Source organism: Heloderma suspectum, chromosome 15, assembly GCF_057233095.1.
Source record: "Heloderma suspectum isolate Gila_16-S chromosome 15, 16-S_ref, whole genome shotgun sequence".
NCBI lineage: Eukaryota > Metazoa > Chordata > Lepidosauria > Squamata > Helodermatidae > Heloderma > Heloderma suspectum.
The window spans coordinates 3,710,077-3,736,524 of NC_139472.1; the positions used below are offsets into that span (position 1 = coordinate 3,710,077).

Below are 26,448 nucleotides of genomic sequence, written 5' to 3' on the forward strand. Positions count from 1 at the left end.
AAGCGTGGCTTTAACCAACCTGGCACCCACCAGATGAGTTGGACTACAACTGGTGTACAACTACACCAACATCATTACCCTCCTCCTCTTTTTCTTCCTTGTCCTCTTTTTCCCCCTCCTCAGTAATACTACTAATACTGGTAATACTAATACTACTAATGATAAAGCAATTGTTGTGAGCAGCACCACATTAGAAACATAGGGTATGAATTACAATTAACCATTTTTTAAAAACTGCTTTCTCACTTGCGTTCACCACTCTGAAATCTGTCCTAGATATGGGGCGGTATATGAATATTGTAAGCAAGTACTAAGTAGGTAAGTAAATAAAATGCTCGACAACGAGTATGTGTGTGAGTGATGTTGAACAATTGTGACCCCATCCATTCATGCCTCTGTATCCTCTTATAAGCGAGGGATCAGTGATGCAGGCAGGGATTGTACACCGAAGTGGCAAAATGGGCTACAAATGCAATTTTTTAAAATGCTGTTCAGTTCTGCTTGCCTGCCCCTCTACACAGAGGATCAGAAAACCTCTCAAATTAAACTGATTCCATAGGGTTAACTGCGTGAGCTTGTTGCAGCAAAAAGAACAAAAAGACTTGCGGCGTGCTACATTTCTTAGTCTCTAGGGTTTCCACAAGACTGGGGTTGTTCTTAAATTTGTCAGAGCTTGTAAAAGGTAGCTCTGAACCTTCTTCCATCGTGGGGAAAACTGGAGCGCATCAGTTTGATGCTGATTGGGCTATATAACAAGGACATGCGTTTGACACCCAACAACAGGTTGCTCACGAGTTTCCACTGCTAAAGCAGCCAGAGTTGCCTCTGACAGAGATAACAAGGGGATGTTTTGGAGCTTCTTTCACACCTCCGAAGTGTGAAGCTCCTCCAGATGAGCCAACAGCAATGTGCGTGTCACACGGGTGCCCAGACTTGTCATTCCCGTTAATGGACGCCGAGTGGCGCATCTGTCTTCCCAGCACCGGAGATCACTTTAAAAGGGAATCTTCTGCCAGCCTCCATATCTCCGATCCTTTATCAAGGATGGGTGATGGAATGCAGTGGGGTTCATTCTTTGGGCATTAGCTTTGCGGGTCCCACGGGTATAAAGGTGGGGAAAGTCAGGATCGAACCAACAAAGCAGCGGCGAAGAAGAACGGAGGAAGAGCAGTACACGGACGACACTATGGGATCGACAATTCCTCTTCTACTTGTCCTGTTCCTGATGGGTCAGCTTCAAGGCAGAGCCAAAGCCCATCCTATTGATGGTTCGGAACTGGCTGATTTCAAGGTAAGAAATTATAGACTGGGTCTCTGCATTTGGTCCGCTGATCCATGCATGGCTTCAGTGTCGGTTCCAGATTTTGGAGAGCCATGGGCAAGACATCTCAACATCCAACTTCTCACTGCCATTGTTACCTTTGTTCCTCCTTCTCATTCTCATCCTTGGTACCACTTGCATGCTTGCTTGGCAGGCAGAAAGCCAGGGAGCAAGGAGGCTGTGACATCTTCTGCTCCTCCTTCTCACCGCCACCATTGTCTGGAGGAACAAGTTGGTTGCTGTGGGGAAGAGGCGAAGCAAGTCCAGGGGCCAGCAAGTCCTGCTGGGGTGTGGGCCCTTGGCAGTTGCCCAATCTTGCCATCCTTTGACGCTGCCCCTGATTGTTACCACTTGCTTCCTTGATAGGCAGACAGCCAGGGAGCAAGGAGGCCATGGCATCTCCTTCTCCTCCTTCTCACCACCACCATTGTCTGGGTCAGAGTGAGAGGCAGGGGAACAAGCAGTCTGCAATGGGGAAGAGGAGGAGAAACTCTGGGGGGTCTTGTCAGTGGGCCCCTGCTGGGGTGTGGGCCCTTGGCCGGTGCCCAGCCATGCCAACACTTGGTACCAGCCCTGCATGGCCTATACAAGGGTGGACAAATCTCTCCATTCCAGGTTCTCTCTGTTCCTCATTTTTCCCATCTCAAGTTCTGTTTGTCCTGAATGTTGAGGGTTCTTTAAAAAAAAAAAAAGAAGTAAATCTGCACCCATTTCAGTTCATACAGCCTTCCCCAACCTGGGGCCTTCCAATGTGTTGGACCACAATTCCCATCAGGCACAGCCTGCATGGCCAATGGTGAGGAAAGCTGGGGGTTGTTGTGCAAAGCATCAAGAAGGCACCAGGCCGGGAGAGGCTACTCTTGCCTGTCCTCCCTTACTCACCTTCTTTAATTTAAAGAAAACCTAGGGGTTTCAAAGCAGAGATGGGGAATGTCTTGTCCAATGCACCAGCTTCCCTGCCTTATTTCCAATCAGTGATAGGAGATAGGACCATTTCCCCGCTCCCCTGCCCACGCTGCATTAAGACTTTTTAAAAGCCTCCATTGATGCCAATGGAGGTTTGTGTTTTTTTTTAACCCCTCCATTAGTGCCTATGGTAGTTTTTTAAAAACCTCCACTGCAGTGAGGGGGAGGCGGCTGCTGGTGAGGGAAGGGTTAACCCTCCCGGGCCCAACTCTCCTCAGAAATGCCCCTCTCTTCTGCAATCTGTTTAAAGGAGCTAGAGAATTCTTGAGCAGGAACTGCCGCCCACCCTAGAAAGAAATTTAGGGCATTGCATCTCAGCCTGAATGAACACTGAGACTCCCCAGAAAATGGAGTTTGAATACTAAATAAGATGTACTGAGAGCAAGCTATGTTTTTTAAAGTTATACAAATAACTTAATAACTTGCTTCAAATTATTAACAATAATGGGAACAATCCAGCAAAAATATAATCCAGCGTTTTCCTAATACCCAACTGTCAACACACAGCATTTTCTGAATTATAACTGGAGGCATGCATGGTTGCTTTTAATACATACACAATAAGGAAGGAGTGTTGAACCTCACAATTCCACCCCACATGTTTCCCCAAATGGGCATGTCCCTTTCCCCACATCAGTTGTGGGGGGTTCTTGCTCCCCTCACAACTGCCTATCACTGGTCATTTCCCAGCTTTTGCTACATTTCTTCCCCATTCTAAAATGCGGAGTCAATGTGAAGGAACCTTCAACTAGTACTCAGAGCACGCTAACTGTGGTCTTGTCATAGGTTAGTTCATGCACAGGCAACATGGTGTTCTCCAGATGCCTTAGACTACAACTCTCATGATACCTGACCATGGGCCAGGCTGGCTGTGGCTTATGGGAGTTGTCATCCAAAACGTTTGGGGGGGGGGCACCAGGTCACCTACTCCTCCATTTGGGCATCCCAGTACAGAGTCTGGGCTCATTTAATTCTCAGCACTCATTTGATTCTCTCTGTTACTGACATCAGTGAAAAAGTCCTTAACCTGTCCTGGACCATGTTCCATGGTTATATAGCAAGGGTGTTCAGCCTCTTTCAACCAGAGGGCTGAATTCTCAATTCTGGAGGAGCTCTCAGGTGCCGTGTTCTGACAGTGGGTCAGGCCAAAGGCAAAACAGGGCGGGGCCAAAAAGGGGGAAACCCCCCCAGCATAGAATCATAGAATAGTAGGGTTGGAAGGGGCCTACAAGACCATCGAGTCCATCCCCCTGCTCAGTGCAGGAATCCAAGTCAGAGCATCCCTGACAGATGGCTGTCCAGCCTCGTCTTGAAGGCCTCCAGTGTGGGAGAGCCCACCGCCTCCCTGGGCAATTGGCTCTATTGTCGTATTGCTCTAACAGTCAGGACGTTTTTCCTGATGTTCAGCTGGAATCTGGCTTCCTGCAACTTGAGCCCATTATTCCGTGTCCTGCACTCTGGGAGGATCGAGAAGAGATCCTGGCCTTCCTCCCTGTGACAACCTTTCAAGTCCTTGAAGAGCGCTATCCTATCTCCCCTCAGTCTTCTCTTCTCAAGGCTAAACAGGCCCAGTTCTTCCAGTCTCTCCTCATAGGGCTTTGTTTCCAGTCCTCTGATCATCTTTGTTGCCCTCCTCTGAACCCTCTCCAGCTTGTCTGCATCCTTCTTAAAGTGCGGTGCCCAGAACTGGACACAGTACTCCAGATGAGGCCTGACCAGTGCTGAGTAGAGGGGAACTAGTACTTCCCGGGATTTGGAAGCTATGCTTCTATTAATGTTTGCAAAAATATCCCAAAATAGAGTTTGCCTTTTTTGCAGCCACATCACGTTGTTGGCTCATATTCAGCTTGTGATCTACAAAAATTCCAAGATCCTTCTTGCTTGTAGTGCTGTTGAGCCACGTATCCCCAATCTTGTAACTGTGCATTTGGTTTCTTTTTCCTAGGTGCAGAACTTGGCATTTATCTCTGTTATAGTTGAGCTTACAGCTTATAGTTGTACAGCTTACAGCTTATAGCTGAGCTTACTTCTAGTAACTAGGCCCTAGAAGAGGATTTCAACCTTTTGGAATGGGGCAGGGGGATGCACAAAGGCCAGGAAGCCACCAAATGATTGGTGGTTGAGGAAAAGGGCAGGGAAGTCACTGACATCTCAAGAACCTCAGAGGACCGGATTTGGATCTTATGTGGTTGGTATTTGACCCACGGGCCTTTGTTCTACACTCATTATACAGCATCCACACCCACAGCAGGTGGCATTTAGTGCCTTTTACAAATGCTCAAGTCTGGACCAAGTGAACATGCTTTTTCATAGGCCAGGGCTTTATCACATTTGTTTTACCTTAATGAGCATTACAAGAAGACTAACTTCCATGTAAACATGCATAGGAGCGGAGCCTCTCCCGAGCTCATCCTGCGATTTGCATTCTCTCTCCCTGTTCCAGGTGCTTCTTGAGCGTTTGGAAGACAAACTCGAGCTGGGAGAGAGGGAAGCAGGGCTCGGCCAAGGCTTCAATGAACTGAATGACGAACGGGTGGAAAACACTTCCGAAACGGTTGCTTCCTGGGAAGATGAGTATGCGCAGCCCCAAAGTGAAGGTGGCTTTGGCCACGGCAGCCGGCCTCCACCAGAGAGGAGGCCAGTGGCCGCAAGGAACAAATTGAGGGCACTTTTCAATGCCCCCCGCAGTGTGCAAAGGCTCTCGACTTGTTTCGGCCAACGGCTGGACAGAATAGGGACGACAAGCGGCATGGGCTGCAACAGGATACGGGTAAGAACTGGAGGAACCCTTACAGTGGGAACGGGGTGAAAAGTGGGGGCTGCTTTGGAGTGGAACAGTTGGAAACCTGCCTTGGTTGAAAAGTAGCTTAGAGGAAGGAAGGGAAAGATACCCAGTTGCGTTTCTATCTTATGATATTCTTTGCTTCGGAGATGGCAAAATGTTATTGGGCCGGGGCCTGGATTCCCCTTCTGGACAAATATGGGGGGCCCTCCCCCTCCCCCTCCCCCTCCCCCCCACCATCGATAGACACCTTGAACGTACTGCTGACGCTTCTTTGTGATAAGGCGCATCTCATTTGTTCTTTCCCTTTCTGCAGAACTGAAGTGAACCCTGAACACAGCAACGACCCCCGCCGTCCATCCCCGACAACCAACTCCCAAGCCTTCCCTGAAGCCCCCTGCTCCCGAACCCTTTTACGACCCCTTTAAGGATAGGAACCTCTTCTGCCAAAGAAGAAAACACATCCCCCTTGGCGTGCAGAGGACTTGCCGGCGTTTCTCTCTCAGCTACCTCGCAAGGTCGTCATGAGGATGAGATGAGCCTCAGGATGCATCTAACCCACTGGGATCTCTCAGGATGCGGTGGGGGGTGGGAGAGAAGTCAGCTAGTTTCCCCCTTGTATCATGAATGTAAAAGGCAAGTGTAAATACATTAAGTTTCCTCCATGGCACATACGATCATAAAAGGTACCCTTTTGCTGGAATCTTTTGCCTGCATCAGGAATTCAAAGGGATTCAGCACCATGGAGAGAGACAGAGCTCAATTCTGGCTCTCGGTGTCCAGCACATGTAACTTACCACGGAATTTCCCCACGTAAAGAGGTTCTGTATCAGCATCTCGAATATTTTTTCCCCTTAAACCACCCCCATGTCAGGGCCTGAAGACCACAAACTCCATCCTTCTGGGATGCCTCTCAGGTTGGAAGAACTGCTGTTTCCTCCGCCCTTTTTGCTGAGGAAAGGTCCACAAAGCGTGGCCGGCGGGGGCCAGCACCAAGGGTAGGCACCGTCAGGCATGTGCTCAGGGCCCTCACCCCAGCAGGGGCACTCTGACCAGAGGCCCTTGGCCGTGCTCCTCCTCTTCACCGCTGCAACCTGCTCACTCAGGGAGGGGCCTATTGAGAGTATCTTTCCCAAGGGCGCTCCAAAACTTGGAGCCACCCTGCTTGACTGCCCGCTGTTTTATTTGCTTACTTGCTTCAGTTCCACTAGGACGGACAGCCAGCTCCCCCAGGTCTCTCAACCTGACTGCCTGGAGCTTGACAGCAGGGCTGGCATCACCAGGCACTCGCTGGGGGCCCACTGACAAGCCATCCCTGGACTTGCTCCATTGCAACCGGCTTGTTCCCCTGCCTCTCAGTCCGGCCCAGACAACGGTGGTGGTGGTAGTGAGGAGCAGCAGGAGACGCCACGGCCTCCTTGCTCACTGGATCTCTGCCTGTCAAGCAGGCAAGTGGGAGCAAGGATACGGAAGGAGCAAAAGCAGCTAGTGACAAGGTGGTGAGAAGGCAGACTCCCTGAGGAAGGGGGCCCTTCGGGAGTGCCTTGCCCCAAGGCCCCCAAAACCTGGATCCAGCACTGAGCTCACCGGTCAATGCAAGAACTTGCAACTACAGCCTCCGTGACAGATCACCCTCCAGCCCAAAACAGCTCCAGCAAAGGAAAGCTACCTCTGGTGACTATCGCCCAGCCCGTTAGGGGCTCAGCTCTCTCTCCCTACTTGTTTCCTCCACTGGAGGAGGCAGGGTAAGCAGAACTCAAAACAGTGCTTGACTTATGGGGTGGAAAGGGGGCTCACTCTACTAGCTTTTGCAGTGGCCTCTTCAGCTCAGGGGTGGAGAACACGTGGCCTCCTGATGTTAGACTCCAACTCCTGTCAACCCCAGGCAGCCTGCCAATGGGCAGGGACAATGGGATTTTTAGTCCAACCTCTGGACCACAGTTCCCTAGCCCTGCTGTTTTTACCAGCTACTGGGGTGCATTAGGATACTTAGCTAAGATCAGGATGAGCCCAAGAATGGGGCATATGGGTTTAATTAAGCTCCCTCCCCGAACTTTTCACCAATTATTTGAGAGCCGAGTAACACATGATAGAGCCAAAGTTCCCCAGAAGAACACTTTAGGCACTTCAGAAATTAAAAAAAAAAATGGGCACATTTCCCATTCTCCAAAGTCCATTTACATAGAGGTGGGGCTGAGGCACATGAACGCACACCAAAACGTTGCAAGTGGGAACCACAGGGGGATGATCACTTACAGGTCTCATGCGCACTGGTTAACCTTCACGTCAGAAAGGCTCCTGTGGTATACTGCTTTGATTAAATAGCCCTGGTTTTAAGGATCATACTTGAGGAGTGACTGTGTGGTTAATAATGTGGGCTGGATGCACATCTAAACTCCACAGATAACAGGCCTATGATTTCTGTCCACATCAGTTCTTAACCCTGCAAGCGCGATCAAAACACAAGCACCGTTATTTTCTCAGCAAGCTGTCACAACAGGAGCATGGTTGATTTTTTAATAAAGGTTCCTCATTTTCCCATGTACCCTTTTTGATTTCCACCAAACTGGCTGGTTTGCTGTAAGACAAGACTTCATGCTTTTTTAAAAAATAAGAACATAAAGATCTTTGGAGCAGTTTTGCTACTTTCTGAAAGGCACTAGCTGAGGTCACATTGGTGTTTGATAAAAATGTGAATTTTAGCTTTGTATGTTTTATCCTTGGTTTGCTTAACAAATGGTTTGCTTAATCCCTGTTGGTTTCCTGGCTTTTGTGCAGGTTTTTTTCATTCTAACTTGTTGAAAAGCCTCTCTTAAGGCTTAGTTACTGGCAGTAAGGGGTTGACCCCTTTTGTCCTTATCCCCTTTGTTTTTGGCCGTGCCGGAAACTAGAATGCCCCCCCATCCCCACCCTGCAAAAGATTCTCTGAAACTGAATTTGACCCCTAGGCTGAAAAAGGTTCCCTGCCCCCTGATAAAGGAACCTCATGAGGCTAAATGCTGGAAAGCGCTGAGAAAGGGAGGCAATGATCATCACTAAAGCGTGAAGAAGCTCACAGAGACACACGGGAGGAATTTATTTATTTTTTCCGAAGAGAACAATCATGGCTACACAACGCAAGTGGCTCAAATACAAATAAAAACCATCATCGGCACATGATGTTAAGAATAAAAATTATATACACACAAGAATTAGTTTCCATGATCTGGTAACAAAAAGTGCAATCCGCAATCCGGATAGAAAAACAAATGAGATTAAAGGTGCGATCCCATGCATGTTTAGACAGAAAAGAAGTCCTACAACTCCCAGCAGTCCCCAGCCGGCATAGCTGGCCGGGGAATAATGGGAGGTGCAGGACATTTTTCTGTCTAAACATGCATGGGATTGTGCCCTAAATTAAGAAATGTTTCAGTGGCTACCTTTGGAATGAGCCATGTTGTGGAGGGAGAGATGGGGTTCTCGCTGCTGCTGAGCTACAATTCCCTTCAGCCCCGTCAGCATGGCCAAGGGTCAGCACAAGGGGAGTTGGGAGTCCGACATCATTTGGGCGGCCATGGGTTCTCCGTGTTATAGTGCCGTATCGCACATTAACACTGCATGAGAGACCAGAGAATGGGCAATGCCAGTTAATACTTACCTAGAAAGTGAGTGCACGCTGCGCACTGGGAATCTGGGCTCAAGTTCTCCTCAGGAGGGAGAGAAGTGCTCAAGAGCTCTGGTCAAACTGCCGGCATCTGGATCAAGCTGGGGCAACCCGTTTGCAGAAATGGGAATCAAGCAAGGAAAAGGTTTGCGCGCAAGGGGAAAAAAACAGTGGCAAAAGGTCCCGTGGCTTAAGACAGAGGGACGCGATCCTCAATACACTTCATTTCTTGCAACGTGAGATATCAGTGTCGTGTTCCAAGTAAACCCTTCCCCAGATTCTGAGCACTTGTTTTAAACTCCGCAAAATGAAGCAGTTGCGCTGTTTCCCTACCACCTGCTTTTATAAAGGAAACAGCTGATGGGATTACAATTCTTGTAGATGCACGTTGCAGAAAAGCAGGACTTTGCTATTGCTGTGTTTTGGATAAGAAGCACGGCGGGGAATGCGGACGATGCCGAGTGCACAGGTTGGGTTTCACACGGTTAAAATGTGAGACTGTTAACACGAGGGGGGTTTCACAAGGTGTCAGGAAGCCACGCTCCACTGGCACGGGTTGGGCAGGTTGATCTCCGGATGTTTTGGACTTCAGCTCCCAGAAGCCATCATGGATGATGATGATTGGGACTGCTGGGTGTTGGTCCAAAATATCTGGAAATCTGCTTCCAATCCACCCCTGCTCTACAGCAGGGGTCAACAACCAATGTTCCTCCTGCTGCTGGAGGACTGCAACTCCCATCAGCCCTGACCACTGGCCACGTTGGCTGGGGATGATGGGGTTTGGAGTCCAGGAACATCAGGGGGGGCACTGGCTCCCCAACCCTGCCCTACAGTGAAATCTGGAGCACATGGAACTGGCAGCAGAAAAAATCCATAAGGGTTCCATCCATTCAGCCTCTCGCTAGCCACATACATGCACAACTCAAGGGTTCTAAAAAATAAAGAGGGAGCAGCTCAGAAGGCACCACCTGGAAGCAAAAGGCAGGTGTTTTATCAGAGGAAAGCAAACATGGTGTAATCAATTCAGAATTCTTTCCCCATGCGTCACCTTCCAAGATGGATGGCTGTACACTGCAACTCCCACATTGTCTGAAATTTTAAAAGCCCAGAGTAAGACCCATGCATGCATGCACACACACACACACACACACACACACACACAGTGCCAAATCAGAGCACCTCAAGATACAGTCCTGGTAAGCAGGCACTCTAAAAGAAAAAGCAGCCACCTCTGCAGGAAATGTCAAGGCTGGGGAACCAGTTTCTGAGGCACGCTAATGAGGACCGGACAGGCTATTGCTAAAGAGTCCCCACTCAGAAAAAAAATAACATTGCACGGACGCAGAAGTGCCGTGTCAACTGCCTCCTCTTAACAAGCTCCACGTCAGCAGGAGCAAGGAAGAAGTCTGTCATTTTGATGGGGAAGGAGCGAGATCACGCGCTCCAGAGCAACAGTTTTGTCCACACAATTGACATCTCGCGGTGCGTTCCAACCTTCTTAGTTTTTTAAATAAAGCAGAAATGTTTGATCCAGGCGGCACCGGGGGCTGAAACGTGGGAACTCAAATCAGCTGGAGGCAAAAGAAAATTATTTCTCAAAGCCATCACACCCACAGCGCTAGAGAGGAAGGGGAGCAGGGGAAGGAGCAGGCCCTTAATTTGGTTCAACGCCTTACAAGGTGGCGGAAACTGGTCTGTGACACTTTTCTGCCCGCTGCTGAGGGATGTGCGGAAACAAGCCAACTTATCTGGATGTGTCCGATGTCAAAAGTTCCCGTTCCATGCAAAGTTGCTGGAATACCGGGGGGGGGGGGGGGGAAGCAGAAACCATCTCCTCCTGGGCCTCAGTCTCTCTCTCAGATACACAGAGAGATAGACAAGCACAGGAAGAGACAGACAGACAAGACAGACAGACAGAGAGAGCAGAGAAAGACACACAGAGACAGGCAGAGACAAACACACAGAGCAGAGACACACACAGAGACAGACACACACCAACCAACAGAAAGAAACACAGACACAGAGAGAGAGAGACACACACACACACACAGACGCAGAGACACACACAGCACTTATATGAAATATGGATTAGATTTTGACTCCGCTCCAGAGGAACTAAGAACTAAGCTCAGCAACTTTCAAAAGGTTGATGAAAGAAGAGTGGCTGTTGCCACGAGAAAGAGTGGAGACGGATCAAGACGGGAGAGAAGAGACAGCGTTGTAGTTTGAATACTCCAGCCCAGCTTCGAGAGAGACAGTGGTCAAAGTGGTCAAGCAAGGCCAAGACGGTACCTGCTGCAACCAGAAACGGCCAGGCTTCAGGGAGGTTTGAGGCTGTCAACGCCTTTCAAGAGGCAATTCCCTCCCTATTTTTTTAAGGGGGGAGAGTGGGTAGAAAAAAGCAACATAGCTGCAATCTCATGAAGGGAGGGAGAAAAAGGAAGGGGGGAGAGAAAGCCCAACAAAAACAACGTAGTATCCAAGAGGGGAGCAAAGACAGACTTTGCGAAAGCATTCCTGTCTCAAGTAGACGAAACCAGTATTCATAACTGCTTGCTTTCCCATTCCTGTCTGCCCACCTTACCCAAAACATGTATAAACAAGGCATTATTAGACAACACAAAGCCGTTCACGCCATGACCAGAACAGTATTCACAACCAAGTTTGCCAATGCTTTGTCTGCCCCCTTTTGGGCAGGGGCTCAATTTGAGGAGGGGGGCTGTCCCCCTCCGTGGCCCGCATTGGATTCATTGTGGGGGGGCAGTTCTCCACCCCATTTGCCCTTAACAAGACCCCGCCAGCCCTATAAAAGCCCCTACATTTTGCTCCTGTCCAATGTTCCATGGAGATCCACACTGCTACATCCCAGTAAATTTGCGGGTTCTTAGACTTGTCTCTTGACCCGTTCCACCCCGTCCGGTGTAGCTTTCAGCGGAATCACCTTCCACCACAATGAGCAAAGGTTCACATTGTGCAGAAGCCACCAGATAAAAGGCAAAAACTGGGGTGGGGAAGAGAGAGAAAAATTAAATGGAATGGTCCCCCAAATCAAGGCAGAAAAAACTGGGGCGGTGGGGAGAGAAAAAATTTAAAATTAAAAAAAACTGGGATGGGATGGGGGAGAAAAATAAAGATTAAATGAAGTTAATGGTCCCCCAAATAGAGCCAGAAAAAATAGTCAATAAGAAAGAATCAACAACCAACAATCAACTGAAAGACCTCTTCCTCCCATACTGACCCAAGAACCAACCAGGGGTGTTGGATTACAACTCCCATCATTCCCATTCCTGTCTGGGAATGAAGGGACTTGCAGTCCAACACTTCTGGAAGACACCAGGTTGAGGAAGGCTGCCTTATAAAAACATAACTCATCCACCAGCTTGTGGCTTCACAATTCAAGACTGGAACATCACGTCCAAACTGATGTGAATCTTGCCTGCTGCCACATCTGTGACCCAAGATGAGCCGTAGAGCACATGGGGGACCTGACTGTGGGCGAGATCTGGGCGCCGGTGATTCAGACGTTACAGTTTTGGAAGGAAGGGAGAAAGAAAGGAAGGAAGGAAGGCAGGCGCGCATGTCCAGATTGACCCTCGGCGGGGTAAAGCTAGCATCGGTGGTTTCTATGGCACAAGACAGTCAAGACGGGGGAAACTGATGCACAGAGTCTTAGAACCGATAGGATTGGGATTATACAAGATGGGGAAATCAATTCCTCTTCACCACCTTTGCTGTCTGTGGCACAGGGTAAGTTAAAAGGTGAGCTGATATGGAAAGCGGGGGAGAGACACGGACGCAGGGACCCTTTCCTGGAATGCATTCCCTGATGGGAGAGAGTGCAAAATCTGCACTGTGCTTTATCAAGCCCATCAGCATTACAGCCCCTGCCCCTCTGAAGCACGGGCCTGACTTCCCCAGGGAGAGATTTATGTGAAGGCAAAAACCTACAACGGCAGGAGCCCGCCGGAACAGTGCCAGGATGGGTCTTGTTAGAAGCGCCAGACCGGCTGCGGCCGGCTTGAGCCTTCGGTGGGGAGTTGGTGATTATTATGGGAAATCTCTCAAGCGCTCCAGGAGTCTCTGCAGACGGCTCTGTGACTCCCCCCTTCCCAGCCCAGAACTACTCCGGTCCTGCCCGGGTACCCTTCATAACGGTTAAATGCTTTCCCCCTCTGGCAAGATTGGTTAGTTAAGGGCTTTCTATGAAAACTGGAGCTCAGCGCTTGAGCGTCGAGGGACAGTGGCTGAACAAGCCACAGGCTCCTGGTTTCAAGGCAAAGGAACTCGGAGGGGGTTATGTGAGGTCAGGGAGACACGCTGGGAGAAAAGCGCCCATGTGAACGGCAATTCTTCCTTGCACTTCCAGCTGAGAGCGCGCACAGGAACGGTTATGGAAAATGGTGCTGGCAGGTGTGTCTTTCTAGGACACCCCATGTGATCGCCTTCAGGGAACAGAGCTCCCAACAGTCATGCAGGTATTCTCATTACTGCCAGGAAAGGGGAAGGGGAGAATCAGCCACGCTGGATCAGAAGATCCCGCTGTCCCATGCAGAGGGAGGAGGAAGGAGGGAAGAGCAAACGGAAAGTCAGGGAGGAGGGAGAAAGCATGCATGCCATGGGCAGATTTGGGGAGAAGTGGCACAACCGGCTGCAAACGTCTACCTCAGCTGGTGCCACACACTGAACACTCAAGGGCCCAATCTGTGCAAGCACTAGGCTTAAGGCAGGAACTGCTGCTGGTCACCTACAGCTGGCCATGACCATGCAGGATGAAGCCTTTGATGTCCCATCGCAGACAACCAAAAATAATTTTAAAAATCGAGCAAGCTTCATTCTGCACAGAGCAGCAGCTGTATGCCGTGGCCAGCCGGCTGCAGGCAAAGGGCTGATGAAGAAAGGGCTAGCGAGGGGAAACCGCAAGGCGAGCAGTTGAGCGACGTTTTCCCTTCGAAGGGTCCACAACAGCAGGGGGACCCCCAGCCACTCCCCACAGGGCAGTTGGATTTATCTCAAAACGCTCGGCCCTCGCTGGATGGCGAGACTACTCTTGTGTGCACTGGGTACCTGCGGACAAAAGCGGTTCAGCTCAATCCCAAACATCCATTGGTCAACATACAACTGGTGGAAAAATTATGGATATGAACCATACTCCCCAAATCTATGTAAGAACACTGCTCATATCATCCTGACAAAATCAACATTATCATCATCTTCACACACACAGACACACACAGGTCCGATGATTGTTCATTTTCTTTCACATGCAGCCTTTTTTGCCGTTGATAATCCAGGAAGGTCACAGGGACCAAGAACTCGATTTGAATTTCTCTCAAGTGGAGATCTTCCGGCAGCAAGGATCCCAGTCTTCCAAGGACATTTACAGAAGTGGAGTTCAATAGTGGAATGCGGGAGGGGGGGAAAAGTAGACATGCGAACTGTAGGGATTCCCCCAGAGCCCCCAAGTAAAGAAAAATGGCGCGCCTCTTTCTCAGCCTTACCGAAGAATGGAAATGTGAATCGGAGGAATGCTTGGCTAAGTTTGGAATTGCGGAAAATGGTGCATCAAGTTCCCCAGCCCTTAAGACTGGTTTATGCTAAGGCAAGATACGCAGAGTTAAGTCAGGGGGAGAACAGAGAAACAGCGCTCCTTCCATCTGGAGTACAGCAGAGATGCAATTCTTCTCATATGCGTCAGCAGGGCACTGCAGTGAAATGCTGGGACCATAATCCAAAGCCAGCTGGGACAAACAGCTGCTGTAAAAACAGACTGTGAAGCCCCGAGATCAGCCAGTGTGCATGGAAATCATGGTTCCTCCCTCGTTTCCAGCCCAAGAGAATGGGGGGGGCCTCCCACGAGAAAAATCAGTTGGTCCATTTTTTGTCTTTTTAAAGTGCACAAAGCCGGCCCCAGGGACCAAGCAGGAACCAAAGTGGTGGCTCAGGAAGCGGGGAGGAAAGAAGAGGTGCTGGAAGGGGTCAGATGGTCTGGTAGTGTTGCCGCAGCCTGGCCTGCAGGAACTCGTGGGTCAGGTTGTGCCGGGTGATGATGCCAACGATCTAGAAGAGGCAGGGAGAGAAAAGAAGAAGAGGGGAGTGTCAGGGTAATGGATAAGAACAAAAGGGCAATTTAATCCAGCATCTGGTGCCACCAGAAAGTGCACAACCAGGAAATAAAGCCAGCACATACACATGCCCCTGTTCTGGCCCTTAAGCAACTGGTTTTCAGAGGTCTACTGCTTCGGAATTATTACATCTCCCTCCGTTTTTCCTCTTGCAAGAAATCCGAAATGACTTGTGTGGTCCTCCTCCTCTCCACTGTATTCTCACAGCAACCCTGTGAGGTAGGTTAGGCGGAGAGGCAGCGACTGGCCCAAAGTCACCCAGTAAGCTTCATTTCATTGATTACATTTCTGTACCGCCCAATAGCCAAAGCTCTCTGGGCAGTTTACAAAGATTAAAAACCTTAAAAATACAGTGTTATGCATAGTATAAAAACAGTTTAGCTACAAACATATAAACAGAGCATACACACACACACACACCCCCACACCCAAATAATATCCCATGACCGGATTAAAAACCTATCATATACTACCAAATGACTGGGAGTAGATGAAGGCCTTAATCTGGCGTGAAAAGATAACAGTGTTGGAGCCAGGTGCGCCTCACTGGGGAGCTCACTCCATAATTGGGGGGCCGCAACTGAGAAGGCCCCCCATCTTGTTGCCACTATCCGAGCCTCCCTTGGAGAAGGCACCATGTAGCAGAAGCTACCGCTCCACATTACAAGTACCCAGCTGGCAACCAAAACATCCACACAGAATGAGAGTGGGAAGAGACTTTGAAGGTCAAGTCCAACCACTTGCTCAGTGAAGGATAAGCCACAGGTAAAGCCGCAGCGGCCCTATAACGAAAACAAACATCTTCATAAATGCACATATGCACTACAGAGAGACGCTCATCAAATGGCAGCCATGTTTTAACACCTCCAGCTTCACCTAGTTTGCCTTTCCCGATATCCAAACACACAAACAAGAGAAGACTGGTCTACTGGCTGCTGACATCACAACGGCCCTTTTCCTCAGTGCTATTCCGAATGGGGCGGGGCATTTTCGGGGCCATCTTCCAGGCAAAAAGGTCAAAAAGCCCATTCTATTACTTTCCCATTCCTTCCAACTCTGATGGTAACTCTACAGCCTGAGTCAGCGGTACAGTTCAGGAAGGACAGGTTGACGGACAGGCACGCTCACGTTCGGATCTTGGAACCTTATTCTACTGCATGTGCGTGCAAACCCATATGCGCCTTCCAGGGCTGGGCAAACAAGCTAGCAACCGCCCAGATTCTCTAAACATCAATTTGAAGCATTCGCTCGTGGGGGGTTTTCCGTTTCACTGGGACAGGAAAAACTGGCATTTCTTAAAAAGCACAACAAAAATGTGCGCTTTTTACTGCCATAAAGAATGAAATTCGCATTTTTAAAAATGTGCACTTTTAAAAATGTGGGTTTTTAAAAAAAATGTACACTTTTCCAAGCGTGAATGTGGGTTTGGGGATTTGCGAACATTTTCGGAGAACATGGGTTCCTTGCAAGAGGAAAAAAGGTGGGACAGAAATGCAATAAATAAATAAATAATAATTAAATAAACATGTTCACCTGCTTGTATTCGGGGTTGCAAACAGAACATGTGTACATAGTTTGCGAACATAAATGAAATTCTCAGCTTCTTCACTTTAGGTGTTTTTGCTGAAGTCCAGCGACATCTGCTGGTGGATGCTTAGTAGGCAAATTTAGCTTAGGGCTCTGGTCAGCCACACCAAGGCAGCCTATCTGTGTCTTTAACCTTGGCCCAAATTTAATCAAGGCTGCGGTGGAGGAGTTGAAGTCCAAATCTATGGAATTATTTACTGATGTATTGGCTTAATTCATTTTTAAGCTTCCTTTCAAGTCTTCCCAGGACAGCTTGAAGCATAAACAATGCAAACATTATTAAATATATTAAAAATAAAATAAAACAAAACCAATTTCAGTAAAAGACCACGTCAACATATCCACCAGAATACCCACAAAAGGTTTCAATTAAAAACCAGGGAGGAGTTTTTAAAACCCTCTTAAAAGCAGCCACAGGAGGGCCTAGCCTTATATCTCTTGGGAGGGACTTCCATCCCAATGCATAGAGGCCACCCCTGAAAAGGCCCTATCTCCAGTGCTCACTGACCTTAATGATCTCGGTGACAGACCAATGACCAGAGCTCCCGAAGATGATCTTTAAAGCACAGGCCTTCAAATTACAGTCATAAAACTCTCCCTAAAGGGAGTGTGGGATACTTACCTCCCCGACAGCGTTGACCACCGGCAAATGCCTGAGTCCCATTGTCCGGAAGAGGTTGAAGACTTGCGAGACGTGGGTGTTGGGCGAGACCGTGAAAGGGGATGGATTCATGTAGGGTGTGACGTCCTGCCGAAAGGAACAAATCCACAGGAGCTCTTTGCAGCAGTTCAATGCGATCTACATGCACGAGGCACATTTAACACTGATGCGCTTTGTGCACTTTTTCTTATTTGTGATCCTTCAAAATGACCCTGCGAGGTAGCCCAGTATGATTACCCCTGTATTTCAATGATTGGGAGGCTGAGGGGGGATTGGCTTGCCTAAGGCCTTCTTGGTTTGTCCAAGGTGAGATTCAACTTGGGACTCCCACAATCATCACTCAGCCTCTTCTCCAGTAAGCTCTACACCAGTTACAACATTATCAACATACTGGTACTTATTTGCCAGGGGGGCAAAACCTCCAGCCCGCCTAGGGGAGGGGTCCCAACCCAGTGTGTCTGGGGTTCCCGTAGGGCCATGTCCCCTTCCCCTGGCCCCTCCCCCATATATCCCCACAAAATACATCTGGACAGCCCAAAGGTGAGGGATGGGCCAACGTCCGTTAAAATGAAACCAAGATCTCTATTATTAAAACGAAAAGCCAATTCTAATTAAAGTACTTAAAACAAAAGACAAAAAACAACTAGGAGCCACAGGAAGGGACGTGGCTTAGTGGCAGAGGACGTGTTTTGCACGCTCCGACATCTCCAGTTAAAAGACAGGAGAGGGGTAATCAGTCTTGAGAACTTGAGCCAGTCACAATTACTGGCACTAGGCAAGATAGATCACGGGTGTGACTCAGCAGGAAGAGCTTCCTAACAAATGAACCATGTAAAAATAAAAAATCATTCTTGCCCGCAACTACCCAGAAAAGATTTTTGGTCACATTGGACCAGGGAAAGGCAACCTCCAGCCCGTGGAGGTAGCCCAACCAGCCTGCGGTGGCTTGGGCTCCTCCCTCCCCAAGCCCTCCCCAAGCTCTGCCCCCTGGCCTGGAGGCTACCAGGGCAGAGTGTGGCAAGGGGAGAGGAATGCCCTGGTTATCTCCGACCTGCGATGGGAGGTAACCAAGGGATTCCCCTGCGTGCCACTCCCCCTCCCAATGGAACCAAAGGCTTTGCCTACCCTGCGGTCATGATCCCTGAAATCATACAGCCCACAGAGGGCTGGGTGGGTGGGGATCACACACCCCCTACTGAATTACGGCCACCGTCCCTGCATTAGAAGGCTCAGTAAAAGTGTTGATGTGCATTGAAAAGGCGGCAGGGGGATCCCTCTGGCTGCCCCATCTCCCCCCCCCCACACACACACACATGGATGTTGCAGAACAGGAGAAGGAACAGAAAAGGAGCATCTAAAAGCACTCAAGGGATGGATAGGGCTCATCCCCCCCCTGAAGTAAGACCAAAGTGCAAGCAGAGATGCAAGCACACGCCCTTACCGCTATCATCCTTGGGTTCAGCAGCGTGAGGTCCAAGTCATGGATGTCGGGGTAGCGGGGGTAATCCTCAGCCATCTCTGCATACGAGAGACGAGGCTGGCTTGTGCTCTGCGAGACAGAAAAGGGGCCTCAGCTGGATAGAAGCACTTCATCTCCCAGGACATGTCAAGCCACTCAAGACATTCAAAACGCAGCAGCGAGAAACGGAAATGTTGGTCCTGAACCTGTGGATTTCTGAGTGGGGGGCAGGCTTTGTCGAGAGAGACTCCCCTCTTCTGGGACCAGAGAGGAGTTCCTAATCACTGAGCCAGGTGAGGAGGACCCCGACACTTACGTGTTTCATCTAAAGTGGAGAGGCGTATATATATCCCCCCCCATGGGATATTCCCAACGTGGAGAAAGAATACGTATCTTCAGGGACCAGGATACTTAAGAGATCAGCTGAGGCCCTTACTGGCCAGCTCAGTTGCTGCACTCATCAAGAGACACCCTCCTGGTAGTACCCAAGATTTCAGAGGTTTGAACTTAAGAGCCCTGCTGGATCAGGCCAAGGGTCCATCTCATCCAGCATTCTGTTCGCACAGTGGCCGACGAGCTGCCCACAGGAAACCCACAAGCAGGCCATGAGCGCAACAGCACCCTCCACCCACGTCCCCCAGCAACTGGAGTACATAGGCTCACTGCCTCTGATCTTGGAGGTAGCACAGAGCCATCAGGACTTTGGCCCATCGTGGCTCGAAATAGGGTCTTTAGTGTCATATTGCCCACTCTCTGGAACTCCAACCACTACAAATTAGGTAGGTGGCAACCTGTCTGGGTTTTCAGCACCTAGTAAAAGATACCTTTTCTGTAAGACATTCCCCGGAAGGTAATCTTGTCCTCTGTACATTGCTCAGAAATTTATTTAGATAAGTGATTTATCAATAAATAATGTTTGCTGTTGATGTTGTTTTATTGCGTTTTTATCGTCTTTAATAGTGCACCATTTTTATTGTGTGTTTTGTCATTGCCTCGGGAGGGCTTCTGCCCTGGAAGGCGGCCAAGAAATATTTTAATAAAATGTTTAAAAATAGCATTAAAGAGACATCTCTCCCCTTCAGACAAGACTCAAAAAGATGAGCAAGCCCGTCAAACGTCTTCTTCTTGCTGCTGCCTGTAGAACCAAGAACCTTCGGTCACCCTGTCATCCCTCCAGACCTCGGCTGGATGGCGGGAGAGTGTTAAGCCATTCACGGGGCCAAGTGACCCACCCACCGGAACTCACCGACTGGTTCTCCGTGTAACAGACACCTCGCACAAGTAAGGTCACCAGCTGCGAGCGCAGAATCAGGCCGTGAAAGGTTAGGGGCCGGAAGCGTTCCTCCATGGTCCACTCTTCGCTGGGTGATTGGTCAGGGTACAGGTTCGGGTATGGGGTATATCTGGAAGAGATCGAACAACTCACGTTAATCGAGTGAGCCGTTTTGGAGAGGGAAGGATGGGTATGAGCTTTGGATGGGGTCCAGCGGTCCCTTCCAGCTCAACACGCTGGCCTGCTGATGCAGCTAGTCCTGGGGTCATGCCCCACAGGCACCTCTCTTGACAGGTGCCATGCTCCCTGCCCCTCCCGAGTTTTTGTTCATTTTTTAAGGTATTTTAATTACAGTTTTTAATAAACTAGGAGGCTGACATGCTCAAAGCAAATGGCTGCCCTCCATCACCATCTTTAGTTGGGTTCCAAAGAACACGTTCGTGTTTTGGGGCTCAGACCCATCTGTGGGACCAGCTCCCTGATGAGGTCCGCCTGGCGCCAACACTGTTATCTTTTCTGCACCAGGTTAAGACCTCTTTTCCCAGGCATTTGGCAGCGTGTGATGAGTTTTAATCGGTCCTGGATGTTCTTCAGTTAAGACTGACTCTTCAAAGTTGTTTTTTGTTGTATGTTGTGTGTGTATATTGTCTGTGTGCTTCTATGTAAATGATTCGTAAACTTTGTGTCTTGTATTTTAATGTTTTAACTTCTGTAAACTGCCCAGACAGCCTCAGCTATGGGGCAGTATAGAAATGTAATAAATAAATGAATGAATAATAGTAATAAAAATAATCTCTGCCTCGTACAAAGTTTCTTGGGGTGACTCACCCATTTGAGTTCTGGTAAATGCGTGTTTTGTGACTGGAGATGCCCACCACGGTTGTCGTTTTATACCTGGACAAGCCCCCCATGGCAGCCATTTTGTGAGAGCGCCCATGTCACTCTCAAAATTCCAAAAGCACCCAATGACCCAAAAAGGTTGGCGACCCCCAAGCTAGCCAGATGCCCTGCAAAGAAGTTTGCATGCTCTTGTTAGGCGTGCGTGCATGCGCACGTGCACACACATACACACACACACACACGCACAGAACTCACCTCCGCTCTAGCATTTGCTGCAACATGTCCTCCGTCTCCGACGGTTCTTCAGTCGCGATGTGGTCATCGCACATGTTGCGCAGCTCACTGGATGGGTAGGACTTCATGGACTGGCTGCGTTTGCGTTGTTCGCTGGCTCGGGTGAGGATACTGGATTTCTGGGATGGGGAAGGGAAGACTCAGTTTAGGTAAGGAACAATCAACCTCACCCCCTCTGAAGTGTTTAAACATTTTTGGAAAGTACTTTTATTACTTGCCCACACAACTGCACAGTTTTGGAGATCGCTATTACTAGGCCTGCATGTACCAATTATGCCCCAAACCAAAATTCCTATTTATCACTCTTCATCTCTCTAACACTATGAAATTTATTACTACTAATGTTAGCAATTTAAAACTTCGGGTAGTTCTGATTTTACTGTCTATCTGAATGTTAAGTTGTGGTTTTAATTTGTTGTGTGTTTGTGTGCATTACTTTACTTTTTTTCTATTTTGGTATCATTATCGTCATCACCACTGACTTGTGTTTGTTCGATGTATGTGCTGCTTTGCAGTGCAAAAGCAATCTTGAAGCGGCTTGCACATACAAAGACGGAAATCCATAATTAACAGAACCCCCCAAATCAATGTAAATCCATAATTATCACAATAACACAAATAAAAATAAACATTTTTGTATTGTACTTTCCTTGTTTCTTAGCTGCCCTGGAACACAGAGTTATACTGAAAGTGTGGGACATAAATTACGTAAAAAAATATAACAGATACCTAAAATTACACACACCTCTTCTCTTGTTTTACTCTAAATCCTATACTAATAGTGAACGCCTCTCAAATGTGGCTCCTTCTGTTTCCAAAAATGGCACTACTCACATGCAAGAGGGAGATAGCAGGAAGCCTGGAGAAACACTAAAGTTCGCACAACTACAAAAAATGTAGAAAAAACCCAAGGGGATAAAAACACCCCCTCCCCCCCAAACTCCCAGTAAGGACTGACTATGGTCAGTAGCTATGGAATGCTGGCTGGCTCTTGGGGGGGGGACACAGAAAATGGAATGGAATATCCTCAAGGGGGCAGGACGGGCTGGCTGGCATCCCGAGCAGGAGCACAGCACACACTGCAAAATTTTGTTGCAGGTCCCCTTGTCCTTTCCGATCTTTAAAATATTTAAACTTTAAACGTTCAGAAGGTTGTTGGGTTTTTTTGTAATTCAGCCTATGGGTGGATCCAGATTCATGCTGGATCACTGCACTGATGGAAGCAGACTTCCCCGCTGGCCCATCCCCACAGCAGCCCACTAAAAATGCTACACAGAGAGAGTTGGGAGACCCTGCTGAATTGGGTGATCTGTGATGCGTGTGTGTGTGTGGGGGGAATCCCCCAAAATTGGGCAGGGAGACCTCCTGCGAACAGAACCCTTCCTCTTGTGGAAGGCAGATCCTGGCTCCAACTGCAAGTTTTTGGAATCTCAAGTGCAACAATACCATTAGTTATTGGGTGGATTAGAAATGTAATAAATAAATAAAAATTATTTACAACTCTCTTGCCCCCTCCTCTTCTCGTTTAAATATATTGAGATTGCAAGCTGCCTGGGGGCCGAGGCATGATTTTGTATTTTTTTGTAAAGCGCCCAGTTCATTTGTAGGTGCCATATAAAAATTGCCCCAACTAAAGTGAAAGTTCCTCCACCAAAATTGCACTAGTTAAGTCTTTTGCTCCTATGAAAAATAAGTCACTGATTCCATGTGAGTTACTGGTACCAGGACTCACCTTGAACTTGATGTTGTTGCTGATCAGCTGGTCCCACTTCATGAACTCCTTCTCGTAGGCCCGGTTTTCGGTCACCACCGGGAAGGCGTGATGGACCGTTGTGCGCAGGATGCTCACCAGGGACTGGATCCGGGTGTGGGGGTAGACATACATCAGGTTGGGCTCCATGATATCGCTGGCCCTCAGCCTGAGACATAAGCGAAGAAAGAAACAGATTAAAGTTGTTTTAGGGCAGGGGTGTCGCACCTTTTTCAACCCGAGAGACGAATTCTATTTCGGAGAACCTCTCACAGGTCGCATTCTGGTGGTGGGTGGGGTCAAAGGCAAGTGGATGGGATCAAAATACAACCCCCTCCCCCCAGCATATTTTAGGTGTAAAGCTTTTTCTGCCATAGGACAGGCATGTCAACCATTCAGAATGCGGGGAAAAATCATGCAAAATCCAGGAAAACAAACAATCGGTGGTTGAAGGAAAAGGGGTGGGGCTGAAAAAAGGGGTGGGGCATTCTGGGTAACCCCAGGCAAGCCGGATTTGGCCCATGGACTAAGGTTCCGCACTCCTGTTGTAGGGGCCCATTTTACAATCAACAGTACAAACCGAGTTCATTTTAAACTGGCTGAAGCTTGCAAACTTAAGGTCAACAGGCTTACTTGTCCATCTCTGCCTTGGTTTCCCACTCCAGCAGCGGCACCCCACGCAAATTCACGTAGATGTCGTAGATGCCCTTGTTAAAGAAGTCTCCCGTCCACTTGGCCACCTGGAAAAGGATGGTGCAGCTGTTCCAGCAAGCTTCTGTCCCAACGGTGGCGCTGCTAAGGTTGCCCTTTGGGGCTGAAGTTCAGGGACCTACAACCAAGGGGGCCCCCAAATGACCACGCAGAGAACGGCTGGTGACCAGGGCAAGAGAAGCCCAGCTCGATTTTATTCTTGGGGTCCTGATGGTGCTACGATTTCATAGAATCATAGAATAGTAGGGTTGGAAGGGGCCTATAAGGCCATCGAGTCCAACCCCCAGCTCAATGCAGGATTTAAGCGAGTTTAAAATGCAAAACTGCACACACTCCACGTGTTTCTTTTTAAATCAGGGCTGGCAAATGCTTTTGTTGCTGTTTTAACATGTCAGGAAAGGATAAGCAATTTTAAAGCAGGGCATGGCAGCAGAAGTGGGAAAAAGAGACATCTTAGTTGTGCGCTTTAGTTAGTTAAGCGTCTTACCAAAGTAATACAAGTGGCCATCTTAACGGGGGCCCCATAAGATGATTAAGTCCAGAGTCTAAAATTACCTAGCCGCACTACTGAGTACATATGGGCAAAATGCCTCTATCGAAATCCTTTTGGAACAATTCCCACAGAGGAAAGCCATGTGAAATCCTCCAAATGCTATGTAAATGCTGGCTCTTCGTGTTTTTAATGTATTTGTTTTTATGCTGTTTTAATTAAGATTTTGATTTAATTGGGCTTTTAGCGTTAGCTGCCTTGAGTGCTGTTCTTTGGCAGAAAGGCAGGATATAGATTAAGTAAATAAATAGTCCTGTCATAATACTAATACTTACCCATTGTATAGGACACACAGAGAGATTTTTATCCTGTTTTTTTTTTTTTCCTTGTCCTGAGATGTCAGATCTTGAGAAAATTTCTACACTTTTGGCTGATCAGAACAAATATGTTACGTATTGAGTCTCGTTATTTGGAACGGCTGCGTTTAAAATTAGATGGAATTATGTGCAATTACATACATATACATGTGGCAAAGATTGTTTGATTGATTCTTTATTGTGGATCTGTTTTAGGGGTTTTCCCTTTCTTTTCTCCTGTTTTGCGGGTTCTAAGCAAACAAAGACTGGACTGGACTGAAGACTCACCATAAGCGTGATCATAATGGGAAGGCCGTAGGTGATCTCGTTTGTGGACTCGATCAGGATAACAGTGAGGCTGATCGTCATGCGGACAACCCCGCCCAGGAAGGCAGCTGCTCCAATCAGTGCAAAGGTGCCCGAATAGATGTGATCCAGACCAATGTAGCTAGGGGCAGAGAGGAGACAACGGGGCGTTAGGACCCGGCGGGATGAAGAGGGCCAGCAGGCAGGGGCTCTGCCCCTGGGCTACAAACCCAAAGCAAAGGAGGCACCTTTTGAGGAGGTTGGCCACCAGGCGTCCGAAAGCGGCCCCGCAAAGCAGCGATGGGACAAAGAGGCCGCTGGGCACAGAAATCCCGTACGTCCAGCAGGAGAGTAAGAAATAGAGAAGGAAAAACAGGGAGAGCGTGACTGGGCTGAAGGTACCTGGAAAGACAACAGGGAAGAGAAAAAGGGCTAAGCAATGGCCTGCAGAAGCTCCGCCCCTGAAGTGAGAGGTCACGCCCTCTCGGCGAGAGCGCCACTCCCAAACAAGGCTCCATAAAGCACTGAGGTTCTTTGAATAATGACGTGTAAAAATTGATGTTGATTGCAGTATAGCAGCCTCCCCCAACCTGACGTCTTCCAGATGATTTGGACTACAGCTCCCAGCATTCCTGGCCCTCGGTCATGTTGGCTGGGGCTGATCGGAGTTGAAGTGGAAACATCTGGAAGGCTCAAGGTTGGGGGAGCTGCTCTGCAGGCATAAAAACAGCGGAAACAGATATAAGCAGATACGTGTAAAACTCCACCCCCAAAACACATACCATTGTTGCAGAAATCAACAATGTACCTCAGGGCTTTTGGCTCTTCAGAAGTGATTCCAGCCATAAAGCCCACGCGTTAATACAGAAAAACTCTTTTTCCTTCACTCTGTGGTCTCTCTGACTCTGATTTCTGCAACACCATTGACTGGAAACGTTTCTCTTTGCCTAGAAGAGGGACACCCAAGCAGCCACCCCCACCGTCCCCCCCTCCTTTTGAACGACCTTACATTGACAGTTAGCTTCTAAAACAGGACTGCAGAACCTCTTTCAGCCCAAGGGCCGGATCACGTTCCAGGGAAGCTCTCGGGGGCCGCATTCCAGTGGTGGGCTGGGCCATAGGTAACAGAGGCAAGGCCAAAATAGCTGTAATGCCGGAAAGGCATTTCAACCTTTTAGAAAGGGGAAATGAATGGCACAAAAACTGGGAAACCGATCTGTGGTTGGGGGAAAGGCAGCGTGGCCCTCTGGGAAACCCCCAAGGGGTTGCATTGGGACCACCGGTGGGCTGGATTTGAGGCTCTGCACCCCAGTTCTAAAGAGCTTGGTTGTGTGCATGACAAGCACTAGTGTTTATTTAAGACCTTTCTACCCCACACTGAATGCGCTCCAACAGTAATAGCCCCTTCCCTCTTCAAAACGTGCAGACTGAGGGGTTATTCACAACATCTGTGGTCCCCCTTGATCACCCACCGCCTCAGCGTGAGGCAAAGCCTCTGCAAGGACATAATGGTGTGGTCTGTGTGCATCCTCACGTGGAGATCGGTGCTATTGCAGAGAGCATACAACTCCCCTGTTAAAACAGCTTCACTGGCTCCCAGTCTGTTTCTGGGCACAATTCAAAGTGCTGGTTATGTCCTATAAAGCCCTATACGGCTCGGGTCCAGGTTATCTGAAAGACCATATTCTCCCTTATGAGCCTACTCGTGCCCTGACATCTTCAGGGGAAGCCCTTCTTGCCATCCTGCCATCATCACAGGCACACCTGCTGGGAACGCGGGAGAGGGCCTTCTCGGCGGCTACCCCAAGGCTCTGGAACTCCCTTCCCAGGGAGGTGAGAGCAGCACCCTCCTTGATATGTTTTTGTAGGCATGCAAAAACTTTTTTG

The 26,448-nt window shown here is 48.7% G+C and overlaps 2 protein-coding genes across 7 annotated transcripts in view; one reads left to right on the forward strand and one right to left on the reverse strand.

Annotated features, from left to right (window-relative positions):
* Positions 1-1,186: 1,186 nt before the first annotated feature.
* LOC146335205 (natriuretic peptides A-like) lies at positions 1,187-14,111 on the forward strand. Its single transcript, XM_084822323.1, has 5 exons — positions 1,187-1,291; positions 4,731-5,057; positions 12,631-12,700; positions 12,826-12,896; positions 14,004-14,111. The coding sequence occupies exons 1-5, from the start codon at positions 1,187-1,189 to the stop codon at positions 14,109-14,111; spliced, it is 681 nt and encodes a 226-aa protein (XP_084678449.1).
* Positions 13,822-26,448, reverse strand: part of CLCN6 (Cl-/H+ antiporter 6) — a 29,521-nt gene continuing 16,894 nt past the window's right edge. For 3 of the 6 annotated variants that reach the window (XM_084821813.1, XM_084821810.1, XM_084821808.1), the window contains exons 15-23: positions 24,810-24,963; positions 24,544-24,703; positions 23,332-23,438; positions 22,681-22,867; positions 20,910-21,067; positions 19,788-19,944; positions 18,524-18,631; positions 17,044-17,220; positions 14,600-14,769 (exon numbers count right to left, since the gene is read on the reverse strand). In XM_084821813.1, coding sequence (XP_084677939.1) covers positions 14,689-14,769; positions 17,044-17,220; positions 18,524-18,631; positions 19,788-19,944; positions 20,910-21,067; positions 22,681-22,867; positions 23,332-23,438; positions 24,544-24,703; positions 24,810-24,963 — 1,289 coding nt within the window. In that variant the 3' untranslated portion in view covers positions 14,600-14,688. Of the gene's footprint in view, positions 14,770-17,043; positions 17,221-18,523; positions 18,632-19,787; positions 19,945-20,909; positions 21,068-22,680; positions 22,868-23,331; positions 23,439-24,543; positions 24,704-24,809; positions 24,964-26,448 lie in introns of all 6 variants that reach the window. The other 3 variants (XM_084821811.1, XM_084821809.1, XM_084821812.1) reach the window with 2 other exon arrangements.